The 16375-nt window shown below is 41.7% G+C and overlaps 2 protein-coding genes across 5 annotated transcripts in view; one reads left to right on the forward strand and one right to left on the reverse strand.

Moving 5' to 3' along the window:
• The window catches only part of efr3a (EFR3 homolog A (S. cerevisiae)), a 254822-nt gene that overhangs the window by 51201 nt on the left and 187246 nt on the right, over positions 1 to 16375 (forward strand). The window lies entirely within an intron of this gene.
• On the reverse strand, positions 4233 to 9422 carry LOC123972757 (cadherin-6-like). The gene has a single exon (XM_046052405.1). The coding sequence runs from the start codon at positions 7724 to 7726 to the stop codon at positions 7028 to 7030; it is 699 nt and encodes a 232-aa protein (XP_045908361.1). The 5' UTR covers positions 7727 to 9422; the 3' UTR covers positions 4233 to 7027.

Consider the following 16375-nt stretch of genomic DNA (forward strand, 5'->3'; position numbering starts at 1 on the left):
AAAAAAACAAAGTGGCCGTAAAATGGTCTTCTTTGAGTCAAAAATAGAAACTCAATACTACTTCTGCATACACGTGGCACTGATGCAGCAACTATTACATATATAACAGGAATACAGCCCAAAGTTGGCACATAAAGCGGCATAAACACGGTTACAAAAATACAGCAGTGGCACCTCTAATAAGAGGACAAAAAAAACAATTACAACACTGCACAGTAAACATTACACATCAGTTGTGCTAACCACGAAACAATGTGTCCATACACAGATAGATACATTAATTATACAAATAAAAAAAACAACATTCATTAGTTAACTTCCGTTTCATACCTAACTCACGGATAACGAGCTCTCGTGGCCCACACGTTAGATTTCTTCCACAAGCATCGGCTATCCTATACGCAACAATTGCATACAATGTGGAATTTAATACATACATCATACACCACTAGACAAATACATTAGCATATTGTGCGTAATAACTCATTATTAATAAATGTTCTCACCGATAACAGCAGCAGCCAGTCCACGCAAAATAGCGCAGTTTAATTCCTGTATTTTCCCGGCGCCCCTTGACCTCTTGGCAAGCACGCGGCTGTTTGAGTCAGCAACGCTATGCCCTCTGCTGTCTAAAATCAACACCTGCAGCACTCTCGCTACAGCAGAAAATTGTGCAGGTTTTGTAACTTGAATCTCTTGTATATTTAAGGTTTGACTATATCACCTGGTTACATCTGTTTTATTCTTCTTTTGCATTTCTACCTTATTTCCACAGTGGTTATATATTTCGGTCTGCTCTTTTCACATTTCCCTATGCATTTCTGCCTAATTATGCAAATGAGAAGGGGCTGTGTCTCAAGGGGTCAATTTATCGCCTATTGGTGAGTCAACTCTAAAGTCACACATCAACAAGCCTTGCTCCCCACAGTCATAAGAGATGGCTTCCTTGATTAGCAACTCTGTCTGAAGACAATTCCACCAGCCATGTCTTCCTTCCTTTTCATGTGGACGCTCTGACAGACTGTGTTTTCAGTTTGCGGCATGGACACAGAACTGCGGTTGTTTAATTACTGCCTACATTTATTTATCTACTTTATTTTTTGTGCATTTAATCGGCTGCTTATTTATTTATTGAGCATTTATTTATTTCTGTATTTATTTCCCTTTATGTCAGAATTGGTCCTCTATACTCCATGGCTTGGCTCCTGCTTATATATTAGACCTTTTAACTCTTTATGAACCTCTGTGTAATTTGAGATCTTCCAGCAGGGGTCTTCTGTCTCTTCCTGTGCTCAGGCTAAAAACTAAAGGGGACAAAGCTTTTGCTGTCAGGGCACGAGACTCTGAAACGACCTACCCGAGGAAGTAAGGCTCTTAGAGTCAGTGTCTTCTTTTAAATCTCTATTGAAAATGCACTTTTCTCGGAAGGCATATCCTGATTTTGTCTGAGCTGCCTGTTTTATCTTAAGGTTTTTATTTTAGTTGCTATTTATTCCAGTTTTATTTTTATAGTCAATCTATTTTACTTATTTTTGATTTCCATTTTTATTTGTATTTTGAATCTTGTATTGTCCTCGTTATCTTTTGTGAAGCACTTTGCACTTTTGTTTGATAAGTGCTTTATAAATAAAGTTATTATTATTATTATTATTACACAACATGCTGGAAACTCAGGTATTTTTCTCAGCTTGATGTTGAACTAATCCATGCTCGTTACATGATAGCGTTACAGTCTCAGTAACCAACATTATTTTCAGCAGAGGCTCAGCAATGTGAGCACAGCTAAATGTATTGGATGATAACAAAACAGTTAGTGAGCTAGACTGAATATTATAAATTTGATTGTTGCCACACTTTATAACAGCAGTAAGTAGCATTATTGTATATTTTGTGGGTCAAGTTAGTTACAGCGACTGAGATGGTGGAGAAGCTGTGTACCTGAGTATCGGCAAAACGTCAATAAATCTAAATGAACGTTACAAAACAAACAGCGGCAGAACCATGCTAATGATAGCGGGCTGCTCCTGCCTTGCATCACCACAGGCTAGTATTATAAATCCCTCCACATTAGCTTTGTAGTGTAGTGTAGTGTTTTTTGCAGGCTAAATCAACACTTTGACGTAATACCAGCGGTACACAGGATGTGGATTATGTTAGCTGGTGATGTCATGTAGAAAGCCATTATGTTTCAACAATAGTATTTTGCACAGGATAATGTTAGCAACTGGTCAGCTGATTATTGGCCTGTGTGCTAATAATCAGCCTTTCTGATGTTGACTGAGTTTTCACCCGACAACTTCTGATTCTGTTTGGCCTGATGGGCTTCAGCACATAAAACTTATATGTTGGAGTTTATGTTGGAGTCTGAGTCTGGAAGCTGGTTGTTTTGTGGTATTAGTGGACTGCATTTCGTCAGTTGTGGTGTTGTCACTGTAGTCGGAGAGAGACTCCAGGGCATGCAAACAGCTACATCCCAATCCGAAACCTTCACATAACAAGCTGAATAGTGGTTGTTCCGAGCAACAGAAAAAAACAGCCATCATTTCTGAGTGAGATTACAGCCCATTGACAAAAAGGAAATAAAGAAGGGATTTATTAATAAAGGTTTTCATTGAGGGCAGCACAGTGGTGCGGTGGTTAGCACTGTTACCTCACAGCAAGAAGGTTGTGGGTTCAAACCCCGGTTGCCCCGGCCTTTCTGTGTGGAGTTTGCATGTTCCCCCCCGTGTCTGCGTCTCTCTGGGTGCTCTGGCTTCCTCCCACCGTCCAAAAACATGCGGCCTAGGTTGATTGGTGACCCTAAATTGTCCTTAGGTGTGAGTGGTTGTTTGTCTATGTGTGGCCCTGTGATGGACTGGCGACCTGTCCAGGGTGTACCCTGCCTTTTGCCCGATGTCAGCTGAGATTGGCTCCAGCCCCCCGTGACCCTGTACGCAGGATAAGCGGTTGACGATGGATTTCCTAGCCTGTTGTTGGACTGGTCAAGAAACACTAATATGTGTCATTTTGGGAGGTATGGATAAACAACCCATTTTGTCGTTTAGGTCAGAGGACTTGTTGACATGTAAACAGGACAGTCTGGGTCAACATCTTGTGTGAGCAGCACACAATCTGTGTAGTAGGTCAGCTTTTAGTGTCTTTATTCAAGGTCATGGGGTTGGAGCCTGTCCCAGCATGGATTGGGTGAAGACAGGAAGGGGGAAATAATTGAGCTTTGGGCCCCCAATTACAACTGATCAATATTAGGTAGGTAGGTACATTTATTGTCACAATAAACAGGTTATATAATGATAAACGGGTTATGTAATGGAATTATTATATAATGACATTGAGCTGTTTAACTCCCTTTTGCTACATAGCAGACAATATACATTAATACAGGTAATTGATGGTAAACAGATATTAACAATATTCAATGATCAATAGAGCAGTGCTGCGGATGAATTTGAGTTTGTGCCTGATTGCTTGGGGGAAAAAACTGCACTGCAGTCTGGTGGTGCCGCAGCTGAAACTTTTGTACTGTATATCTCTACCCAGAATGCAGCAGGGTGAACAGGTTGTGGCTGGGTGTGGCTGTCTTTTAGTATCCTTTGGGCTCTGCATAGGCACCTCACCTCACCAATATCACTCATACTCGGGAGATGGGTACCAATAATCTTCTGAGCAGTTTTAATCACCTGCTACAGAGCCTTCCGGTCCTGGGGTCTCTTTTATAAAACTGTGTGTAGAATCCTCACTAAAAGTGTACGTGCGCCCAAAAGCCAAAAATGGCATACGGCATAAAATATTCAGACTTACAAACCGTGCGTACGAACATCTGTAAGCAAGTTCCCTTTATAAATCACAATCAACACTCCACTCACTTAAAAGAAACATGACTTGTTGTAAATGACATAAGATGAAAGATTTACTTAATAAAAGAGTGTTGTATTTTCCATAACGTGTTTTTACAAGCAAGTTTTACAGTTAATGTTACACTGCTTTGAAAGTCAGGGGGGCGCTGACTTACAGTAGTTATCAAGCTGTCATCAATTGCATTGCACATTGCATGGTTGTGTTACAGAATCCCTTATGTTTATAGTTTTATTAGCAGCCTGGACTGAATGCAGCAGGTAAAACAACATTCATCATAACCACGAGAGACTTGAGACTTGACTTGGAGTCTAGCTCAAAGACTTGTGAGCATCTCTGGGATCCATATGGTTTGTCATCAAATAAAAAAAACACCACACTTTCACTGTAAAAGTTTATTTAATAAAACTAAACAACTTGATAATACATCATATACCGACGGTAGACTGCCCACAGCACATTTCCAAAATTACATTAAAAACAGTGAAGCTGGACTGAATTTAAATTTTTTCCCCCCTCCAGGAATATCACCATTGTGTCCTATAAATATTTGGTACAAAAAATAATGAATTACAATTATAAAGAAAATGTGTGGACATTATTGTTTTTAGCCTTCAGAAGAGACGACAGTCACAAAACACAACTGGAACAAACTGCTGCTTTAACTGCAATTGCCAAAACACACAAGTCCTGGATCAGTAAATGATGTTCACCTCATGGGTTCATCCCTCACTTGGATGCTGATGTTGTTTTTAATGTTGCATCGAGGTTGTCTGTTTTGATTCTGACATTTTGCTTCAGTGCTGTGATATCAAAGCAGGTGATAAATGTTCTGCTTCCAGTGTCGGTCAATTACAACATTTAACAACAAAACCTCTGTCTGTGAATGAGACACAAGGGAGGGCTAATTAAACATAAGCAGATAAACCAGTACATAAAGAAATAATAACAATAATAAAGTAAATGCTGTTTATTAATTCACATATTGAATATATTTTTTCAGCACATGTAGTTTGTAATATGGTGTCAGGTTGTAACTGTTTGTTGCTGTCCACACAGAGTGATCTAGGTTAGTAACATTGTCTTTAAATTGGCTTCCTATCAAGTTTTTTTTAAGCTTCTTCTTTTCACATGTAGGGCCCCGAATGGCTAACCCTAGCCCCTATGTTGATCTCTGACCTGCTCCACCCTTCTATCTACTAGGCCACTTAGGTTCCTCGTGCTCGACTAAAAAAAGTGATCATGTCTTTGAATTGGTCGCTCTTTCTTTAGACATATGTTCTGCGGTCTCTGTTGCCAACTTAAAAAATAGCTGAAGACTCTATTATTCAAACTCGCCTTTGTCTCGCCTCGTGCTATCCAAAATCTGCAATCCTGTATTTTTAAGGTCCGTTATGGTCTGAATATTTTACTGTTTTATGATGTTATGTTTTATTGTTTCCTTACTTTTCTGATGGTCATATTTCTACATTTCAGCGTGAACAGCATTGTGGCTGTGTGTTTTGCCTGTTCCATGTTGTTGACTTATTTATTTGTATTTTCTTGTGCTTCTACTACCGATCACGTTTTGTTTCTTTCTCTGCACGGCTTCATATTCCACATAGAGGACTTCAGAATAAGAGCGTTATGCCTGTCTTATTTTGATGACTTATTCAGATGTTGTTGATTTGGTCAGTTATCCTTTATTTTTGTGCTTCTGTCATAGTTAAGTAGGCTATCTAGTCAAATTGTATCTTTTTTTTCATTTGAGTTTTTTCATTCACCGTGGCTCCGTCTAGCGCAGACCCTTGTATAGGCCACATCTAAACAATGATGTGAACTATCAAAAAAATCGGATCTGGCAATTGAGCATTAACGCCTGCACACTCCTCTTCCAAATTCAATGTAGTCATTTGATCCATTGATATTATAGAAATATTATAAGAAATGGCTTGATGTGAAACACTTGTAATTTGGTAAGTTCATTCACACTCCAACAGTATTTGGAATTTTTGAATAAAAAGTGACAGCTCTACTGTGAAGGAAGGGCTTCCCCATTTCCCTCATGTAAATATGAAACATATTATCAACGCTTTATTTATCATTGTTCAACATCATGTGTTATATCTGAAGTTTTGTTATAGAAAAAGAAATGAAATATATATAGAACTTGGTATACTCCCAGTATACCTCAGATCAACCACATTTGTGACACAGTATACACATAATCTAGAGCTATAAACTGGAAATGATGTCATGAACATTATCCTCTTTTTGTGTGCAGCATAAAAAAAGTTTCAAACCTGCGTAAAACATAAAGAAATCAGTGCATTTACTCATATGACTTGTTTTCTTTTTACTCTGTGTCCCGAAGAAGGCAATATTCAGGCGAGGATCCTTCGGCTCCTCTGGAATGGTCCTTTTGTACAAGACAAGGTCATGTAGGAGTCATTAGCCCCCTCCAGTGTCAGCCAACCTACAGGCCTCCACAGCTCAGCTTGAAGGGAAGCAGAAGGGCACTTAGTCAAAAAGAGAAAAATACATGTCTTCCCCACACTCTTCACTTCATATGTGCAGAGGTAATTGTTTGTTATCCGGTCCTGAAATAACTACACTGGGGTTTTGTTGACCTGGTTCCCCAACGCTTTCTTCTTCAGTTTGCCTTGAACGGCACATGTAAAGCCACAAGAAACACTCTGCCATGTAATTATTTGGTAACCAAGGAGATATTAAAGCAAAGCCTGAAATCATTAAAAGTCAAATTCTCAATACAAAATTCAGTCCGGATTCAAAAGTCCTTTCAGGCCTGAAGTTAGCCTTTAAAGAGGTTCACACTGGCGGAACTGAAGCATTTTGTGCTCTCAAGTCCTGCTGGTTAATTTACATTTCTACATCAATTAGTTGTCATTCCCAAAATCAGATATTTAAGACTTGAGTCCCTTTTGAAAACGCCTTAGTAAGCATTTTTGAATCCATGTACCCCTGTACATGGATTCAGGTAAAAGATCAGGCAGCGTTCTTCTCATTAAACAGAATCTGCCAGCACATCTGTTGGTTCTTCATGTGGGGTGTGTCATCTGTATTTTAAAAGGTTCTCACAAGCTCATCAGTAACAATCTGAGTTTGTGGTTAGATGTTGCTGTCCTTAGCCCTGCATTCGTCAAAATCTTTTCCGAACCTGTTTGTGGTGTCTTTGTTAGGAGAAGTCACTGTCCTCAGCCCCGTACAGGTCTGCTAGTTTCCTGAACCTAGGCCCCCATTCACTCAGGTAGTGGTAGTCCTGCTCAGCCTCAGATGACGCTGAGCCCAGTGAGCTCAGCGACTCGGCCACTGAGCCTGCTCCCTCGTAGGCATAGGTGGCCAGGGAATCGTATGGCGGTGCAGTGGGGTTGCAGTCATTCTCCAGCACTCTCTGATTGATGAACTCGCGTACGTCCCCGTTATCCCGTGATGGTCTGCAGACTGGCGGCATGATGAGGCTGGAGATGGCGGGGGCAGGGCAGCAGCGTTGTCGGTACAGCAGGGTGTCAGTGGGCATGATGTCACGCCTTTGTTTGGCAGAGTCCTCCAAGGTGGCCGCAGCGTCTGGATGTCGCAGTGCTCCGATGTCAAAAGCCTGGGTGTCCTCCTCCCCTCCGCCCTCGTCGTTGTAGCTCACCACATTGTCCCGGACATCCTCCTTGGAGATGATGAGAGGTTCCTGCTTTCTTTGGCGTTTCAACGCTGTGAACAGAACCACGATCACTGCAGGAGACAACAGCAGAAAGATATGGGATAAGACCATTTTAAAGTGAAGAGCATGTTCAGAACATACAGTCAGCGAGGACAGATAATAATTGCTTTTATTGGTGACTGCAACATTGTACTCAAGTGAACTGCTTGGATCTGTGATCATGTTGACATCGCTACAAAGTCATGGTGCATTCCAGGCCACTCAGAAATTTCCAACCTCCAACAAGAAAAGTACAATGGAACACCACTTGAAGTCAGAGTGCATTCTTGTGAACTATAGCTCATATTGATTCAGACTCTAACAACAATATGTGGATGTATCATATCCACAAACAAGTGTGAAAACATGATGGCTGCTTACAGGCAGACAAAAAAGGACAGCAGCCTTTGATTTCAGAGAGGGCTCAGCCATAAGTAATCATGCAGAACATCTGATTGGCCAAGCTCATGGAGGTCCGTTTGAATTTAAATCAAGTTAAGACCACGGTGGCAACAAGAAAGAACAGAAGCAGAGTTCAGGTCAGGGGACTGAAATCACTCATGGTAGTGCCTCAAATTACAGCAGGAAATGTCTGCAAAGGAACAGGAGCTGTGGTGTGAAGGGAAACGTAAATGTAGATATAAAAATACAAAAGGAGGAATATTTTTTAAAGATAAAGTAGGCAGTTACTATGCAGTGTGTACAGGGGAGAGAGAGCCAAATTGGTCTGCTGGAAGATAGATGAAGAAAAATAAAATACTAATGTGATGGTTATAGTGGCTAGGAATACATTCATATGCATATCAGTGTTACTAAAACATTACAGCTTCAGGCTGTGTTTTGATTAGCATGTTAAATATAATTAGACACTGTGATTTTATTAAGAAAACCATTTGCAAAACCAGAGGCAGTGTTATCAGAGATAATACCTGTGATGTATCTTCTTTGGTGAGAACATTAGTTGAAAAGCTGTATTTTTGTATTTGGTTCAAGTCCACCCTGAACAACAGGACTTAGTAATGAGATCAACTATAGAGGAGGATGATGGGCATGTCATTTGTCTTCTCCGGTGTTCATTCCAGTTGAGAGCACATGAAGAGCTATTGTAGCTGAATATGAGCTGCAGTCTGCACTGGAGTTCACCATCAGTTCATTTTAGAACTGCTGGCTATTATATATCCACATCTATCTTCTTACATGAAAAATTCCATTTTGGGCTGTCTGCGAGAATAATGATGGTATTAATAAACCCCAGTTCTGGGGGACGACCATAGACATGGACAAGTCTATGTGACGTCACCCACAGGTTTCTAAAGAGCCATTGTGGCCATCCCCTCTTAGCAGTCCCTGACTCTGGCTAATCCTTTTTGGCCTTTTATTTGAGAGACAGGACAGTGGATATCTGTAGGAAACGCGAAGAGAGACGGGGTAACTTGCAGCAAAGAGCAGGACTCGACCCCTGGCCACTGCAGTAAGGACCCAGCCTTGTACATGGGGTGAGCATTCTACTAAGTGAACTAACCATGCTCCCGGCTGAGCATGACATCCACTACAGTGGAGAGATATTTGGAAGCCATTTTGACACATTTAAGTAATAGTATCCAACCACCACATGGCGGACTGGCAAAGCGTGGTCTACAATTCCATTTGATTATTATCCTTACATCTCTGTCATTTTGATATATTGCATGATAAATTCAAAATAGTGGAGGGTACTATTTTTCAACTAAATAAGATGTAAAAAAAAATCTTTGATACCTAGATTTTAATGATATATTTCTTGTACATTTGTTTTTGTCACTGAAAATACACCTGTCCACTCCAGTGGATTCCGCCTAATTTTGTATGTTTTATTTAAAATTATGACATAATTTACACTTGAATAACTTTGTGTATTCATACCACTTGCTTTTAGTAAATGTTTTAAACATAGTTTTTTTGAGTTCCATTAAATCACTTTTTATGCCGTTGATGCATGGTGTCCACATTTTTTAATAAAATATACTGGGCAATAGCCCTGCGATGGACTGGCGACCTGTCCAGGGTGTACCCCGCCCTTCGCCCGATGTAAGCTGGGATTGGCTCCCCGCGACCCTGTTCACAGGATGAGCGGTTGACGATGGATGGATGGATAGATACTGAGCAATAAAGTTCATAGGTATAATTTTTTAATTACTTTGTGATTTAATAATTCATGCATGAAAGGGTTAATGATGCATAACTTTAAGCCTTAATAAAACTTAAGACGGTGAAATATATAACAATGTACCCCTTGTACAGTTCCAATGAAATTATCAATAGCTACAGACCTCCAAACATCGTGTGGCCTTCGGACTAGCTCAAAAACAGTGCCCAGAGAGCTTTAATGGAATGGGTTTCCATGGAAGAGCAGCTGCGTCCAAAGCCTACATCACCAAGTGCAATGCAAAGCGTCGGATGCAGTGGTGTAAAGCACGCCACCACTGGACACTAGAGCAGTGGAGACGTGTTCTCTGGAGTGACAAATCATGCTTCTCTGTCTGGCAATCCGATGGACTTGCCTGACTGCATTGTGCAAAGTGTAAAGTTTGGTGGAGGGGGGATTATGGTGTGGGGTTGTTTTCAGGGGTTAAATTTTCAATTCAATTCAATTTTATTTATATAGCGCAAAATCACAACAACAGTTATCTCACAGCGCTTTTCATAAAAGAGCAGGTCTAGACCGTACTCTGTGATGTTAATTACAGAAGCCCAACAGTTCCGACCAAGAGCAGCACTAGGCGACAGAGGCAAGGAAAAACTTCCTTTTAAGAGGCAGAAACCTCAAGCAGAACCATGACTCAGGGTGGGCGGCCATCTGCCTCGACCGGTTGGGGTGAGGTGGGGGGGGAGGGGAGGGGAACAGAGAGGGAGAGGGCAGGAGAGGAACAGAGAGAAAAAGAGAGGGATGGAAGAGAGGGGAGGGAGGCAGCCTACATAATATACACACAGTTGTACAGACAGTAAAGGTGATGTTGCTATAGACTAAATGAAAAATGGTACAGATATTTATAGTAGTGTTAATGATAACAATCGTAATAACAATAGGACTAGTAACAATAGTTGTTGTTAGGCTTGGCCCCTTAGTTCCAGTGAAAGGAACTGGTAATGCTTCAGCGTACCAAGACATTTTGGACAATTTCATGCTCCCAACTGTGTGTAAACAGTGTGGGGATGGCCCCTTCCTGTTCCAACATGACTGCGCACCAGTGCACAAAGCAAGGTCCATAAAGACATGGAGTCCTGACCCCAACCTGATAGAACACCTTTGGGATGAATCAGCGAGCCAAGCCTTCTCATTTTTGGCACTTCGCCCTGGCTCCACTTTTCAGCCCGGGAGGTTGCTGCTGGGACGACTTATACTCCATGTAAGCGTGGTGATTCACCTTCATATCACTTATGACCTATCCAAAGGATGAATTATCAAAAACTTTTTGTTGAGACTCACCCTCATTCAACACATTGTAATGGAAATTAACATTTTTACCCATGTGCCTGACAAAGAGACAAACATGTCTTATTAGGGTTGTACATTGTATTTTGTATGATATAGTACCATGTCATGTTGCATCTGGTCATATTGTATGGTATCTCATCATACTATATTGTATACAGTGTCGTAACCAGTTGTGGCGTTACAATATTAGCTTTATTTAAAACATGCTCCTCCTGTGGTATCCTACCCTGTCATGTTGTATCATATCATATTGTAATACATTATCAGTATCAGTATTATATTGCGAGGGTTCTCTCTGGGTGCTCAAGCTTCCTCCCACAGTCCAATGATGTGTGGGTTAATTGGAGACTCTAAATTGCCCTTAGGTGTGAATGTGTGTGTGAGAATGGTTGTCTGTCTGTGTCAGCCCTGTGATTTACTGGCAACTTGTCCATGGCATACCCCGCTTCTCGCCCAATGTCAGCAGGGATAAGTTCCAGCCTCCTCAGGACCCTGCGCAGATAAGCGGTTGAAGATGATTATGTGTTGTGTTGTATCATTGTCATTATCATTGTTGTATCGTTGTATCATTGTATGCTATGTTGTATTTTATCCTACAGTGTTATATCATGTCGTACCGTTGTAACATACTGTACTGTATCGCATTGTATAGTGTCATATCATATAGTTTAGTAGTTTCCTTAGATATCGTATTGTACTTTGTCATATTGTGTAGTGTTCAGCGTTACGGTACTGCATCAAATGTACATCATGGTTCTTTTATTGTGTCATACTCCCACTGCATCATATGATACTGTCCTGCACCTTATTGCATCTTGCACCATTGAAATGTACTGTGGTGATTAACGTCCTGCATTTGTTTTATCCATCTGTCCTGCATTTGTTTTATCCATCTGTTTGTGTTTAGCGTTACAAAACAATGGTGCAGTTTAACATTACTTTTTCTTGCTGTCCATTAATACTTTTAAAATGTTAGTGTCCTCGATTGTGCTGGTGTTCAAGTTTGCTGTCTGTAAAATGTTCTACAATTAGTGTATAGTGTTGATAATAACTATTAGATATAAATGATCCTGGCCATTCAACTTGCAAAACAAAACCCGTGAATGCTGGGCAGCATTTAGTATGACACTGACATGACTGACTCTGTCTCAGCAGCTCAGCTCTGATTGTCTTACAGCGTCACTGGTGTGTATCCACTAAGTCTGCAATGAGTCCACCTTCAGAGGCATAAATATGTATTCATTTTCCTAGCGGCCCACTGGACTGTGTCCGCTGCATGAATAAGAGGATAAGGGGGGATGTGGTGGCAGATGAGATGCATTCATTTCATGTAGTTTGGTTCTGACGAGCAGCAGCAGACTGCAGCTCTGAACCAATATTGCTTTCCATTACAGCAAATGAGAAAGCACAATGGCTTCACCGGGTGTGTTCGTACATGGGATACATGTTGTGCAGGCCTACCTATTTATAATTTAATTTCTGTCACATTAGTTTTCATAATTCCAGTAGCATAAGGATGAAAAAAATTTTTTAAATCCCCCTCTCTGGTATGTGTCATCCTCAAGCTCATGTCCTCTACCAGAGGCCAGGGAGTTTGAGGGTTCTGTGCAGTATCTTAGTTGTTCCTAGGACTGCACTCTTCAGGACAGAGACCTCTGATGTTTTACCTGGAATTGGCTGTAGCCACTTTCCCAGTTTGGGGGTCACAGCCCCCAGTGCTCCGATTACCACTGGCAACACTGTTGCTCATACTTTCCACATGTTTTCTAGCTCCTCTTTCAGCCCTTGGTATTTCTCAAGCTTCTCGTGTTCCTTCTTCTTGATGTTGCTGTCGCTTGGGATTGCCACATCTATCACTGCAGCCTTCTTCTGTCGTTTGTCGATCAACACGATGTCTGTTTGGTTAGCCATCACCAGTTTCTCAGTCTGGATCTTGAAGTCCCACAGGATCTTAGCTCGGTCATTCTCAACTACCTTAGGAGGTGTCTTCCATTTTGACCTTGGGACTTCCAGCCCATACTCATGGCAGATGTTCCTGTACACTATGACGGCTACCTGGTTATGGCGTTCCATGTACGCACTTCTTACCTGCTTCTTACACCCTGCTGTTATGTGCTGTACTGTCTCAGGGGCTTCCTTGCACAGTCTGCACCTGGGGTCCTGCCTGGTGTGGTAGACCCCAGCCTCTATTGATCTTGTACTGAGTGCCTGTTCTTGTGCCGCCATGATTAGTGCTTCTGTGATGTCCTTCAGTCCAGCTTTTTCCAGCCACTGGTAGGATTTCCTGATATCAGCCACTTCTTCTATTTGTCTGTGGTACAAGCCTTGCAGCGGCTTGTCCCTCCATGAAGGTTCTTCCTTGTCCTCACCCTCGGGTTTCTGCTGCCTGAGGTATTCACTAAGCCCTTCATCTTTGGGGGCCATCTTCCTGATGTACTCCTGGATCTTTGTCGTTTCATCCTGGACAGTGGTCTTGACACTCACTTGCCCTTGGCCTCCCTCGCTACGCTTGGTGTACAGTCTCAGGGTGCTGGATTTGGGGTGAAACCCTCCATGCATTGTGAGGAGCTTTTTTGTCTTGATGTCAGTGGCCTCAATCTCCTCCTTTGGCCAGTTTATTATACCAGCAGGGTATCTGATAACTAGCAGAGCGTATGTGTTGATGGCTCAGATCTTGTTTTTCCTGCTGACTTTTCAGGACCTGCCTTACTCTCTGTAGGTATTTGGCTGTGGCGGCCTTCCTTGGAGCCTCTTCGTGGTTTCCGTTAGCCTGCAGCACCCCTAGGTATTTGTAGCTGTCCTGAAAATCTGCAATGTGGCCTTCTGGTAGTTCAATCCCCTCGGTTCTGATCATTTTCCCTCTTTTTGATACCATGCGACCACACTTGTCCAGTCCGAACGGCATTCTGTAGATCCTGGTAGTGTGGATCAGTGAGTTGATGTCGCGCTCATTTCTGCCGTTGTAATGGTTTCTGGATCTTGTTGTGGGAGATTGCTGTGATCTGTTCTTAGATCCACTAGCCACTGAGCATTGGTGTTGTGGGATGCCTCTTTCTCCCATATGTTCTTCCAGTACTGTTAAGTCTCAGGCCCGTAGGTCAGTCGCCCTTATGTTGAGTGATTCTGTGCTGTAAGGGCTTGTTGTTATTGGGGCTTGGGACCCAATCTCTGAGTGTGGGGACGATGATGATAACATCTCCCCGCTGACCTGTTGTCCTGGCTCCCCCTTCCCATAGCATATTTGTTGTACTTCGTCAATCTCTAGTTGTGATAGCCGTTGCCGTTTGTGGATGTTAGAACACTGAGCTAGGAGTTGTTTCTTTGTCAGTGTTGATGATGGGTTTCGAAGCATCCATATATCCCATAGTCTCTGCATATAACCTCTCTCACCGGGATTGCTTGTATAGTAGCATTGCATCAGATCCATATTTTCTGCTCTAGTCCATGAATATCTTGTTCCAGTAGCCCATTTAACATCACGTTGCCCTGGTTCCCCAGCCCCTGACGCGGACCTTGTTGACCCGGGCGACATCCGAGCCGGTATGGCTCTTGTATTTGTGTTTTCACTCATGCCTGAGGTAGGCTGGTAGCATTAAGGATCCACCAGGATACCCCCGCCCTGACCGGGAATCGAACCCACAGTCACCTGTACTATCTATATCTATATATATATATATATATATATATATATATATACTGTATATTTCCCCCCCAATTTCAATGTGTTTAATAATGTACACTGGTCTTTTAAGCAGCCTTTTTGGCATTGTATCATTGGATCATGATGCATCATTGTATTATTTTTATTAAAAATGGCACCTAGTAATTGTGACATTGAGTGTGTTTTGTAGCATTGTGTACAAGCCAGTGATTAGCCGTATTTGTGTAGAAAGGGGTTGGTTATAGAGTAGAGTTTGCCTGATTTGTGGCACTGAAGAGAAAAAATACAGATAATATTGGAGATCTGCAACACAGCAGAGGTTCAGCTGGTTGTATTTTCTTCAACTCTTCAAACATATGGCATGGGAAATGTCTTAAAATCCAAATTTCTCACCAAAATCTACAATTTCAAATGACTATATCCTCAGTGACAAAGCTTCAAAGATTAGAAATTGTGGCAAAAATGACTTGCAACGGACGGTTTAAATGTGCTGTGTAGTAACAGTAACTAGTGGACTTTAACAGCACTCCTAAGGAGGGAGGGGAAAATGGTTGGGAAGGTTTTTTATTTTGTAATATTTCAATTATAATGATTTATTTTTATTTTTTCCTGTATGGTCGGTTTTGAAGACTTGTTTTAAGATTTGGTTCTATTTGTACATACGCTCCATATATACAGAGGGACAGGAAGTAGAGGAGAGAGGAGCTCAGTGCATCATAGGAAATCCCCCGGCAGTCTAGGCCTATAGCAGCATAACTAAGGGATGGTTCAGGACTAACCTGAGTCAGCCCTAACTATAAGCTTTATCAAAGAGGAAAGTCTTAAGCCTACTCTTAAATGTGCCTCCTGAACCCAAACTGGAACCTGGTTCCACAGGAGAGGAGCTTGATAGCTGAACGCTCTGGCTCCCATTCTACTTTTGGAGACTCTAGGAACCACAAGTAACTCTGCATTCTGGGAGCGCAGTGCTCTGGTGGGGTAGTAAGGAACTATGAGCTCTTTAAGATAAGATGGTGCCTGACCATTAAGAGCTTTGTAGGTAAGAAGAATGATTTTAAATTCTATTCTGGATTTTACTGGAAGCCAGTGCAGAGAAGCTAAGACAGGAGAAATATGATCTCTTTTCCTGGTTCCTGTCAGAACACGTGCTGCAGCATTCTGGATCAGCTGAAGAGTCTTAATGGACTTTTTCTAGCAGCCTGATAATAAGGAATTGCAGTAATCCAGCCTAGAAGTAACAAATGCATGGACTAGTTTTTCTGCATCATTTTTAGACAGAATGTTCCTGATTTTCGCATTATTACGTAGGTGAAAAAAGGCGGTCCTTGAAATTTGCTTAATGTGAGACTTAAACGACATGTCAGCACAGTGGTGCTGGAGGCCAGGGCGATGCCATCAAGGGAAACCATATCTTTAGATAATGCGTCACGGAGGTGCTTAGGCCCCAGAACAATAACTTCAGTTTTATCTGAGTTTAATATTAGAAAATTACAGGTCATCCAGGTTTTAACATCCTGAAGGCACATTTGAAGTTTAGCTAACTGATGAGTTTCATCTGGCTTGATCGATAGATATAACTGAGTATCATCTGCATAACAATGAAAGTTTATGGAATATTTCCTGATAATATTGCCTAAAGGAAGCATATATAAAGTGAAGAGGATTGGTCCGAGGACAGATCCTTGAGGAACTCCAT

The sequence above is a fragment of the Micropterus dolomieu genome, linkage group LG06 (genome assembly GCF_021292245.1).
Source record: "Micropterus dolomieu isolate WLL.071019.BEF.003 ecotype Adirondacks linkage group LG06, ASM2129224v1, whole genome shotgun sequence".
NCBI lineage: Eukaryota > Metazoa > Chordata > Actinopteri > Centrarchiformes > Centrarchidae > Micropterus > Micropterus dolomieu.

What these genes read in the sequence shown, in the direction of transcription:
- LOC123972757 (XM_046052405.1), bottom strand. Translation starts at nt 7,726, where the DNA reads ATGATCACAGATCCAAGCAGTTCACTTGAGTACAATGTTGCAGTCACC.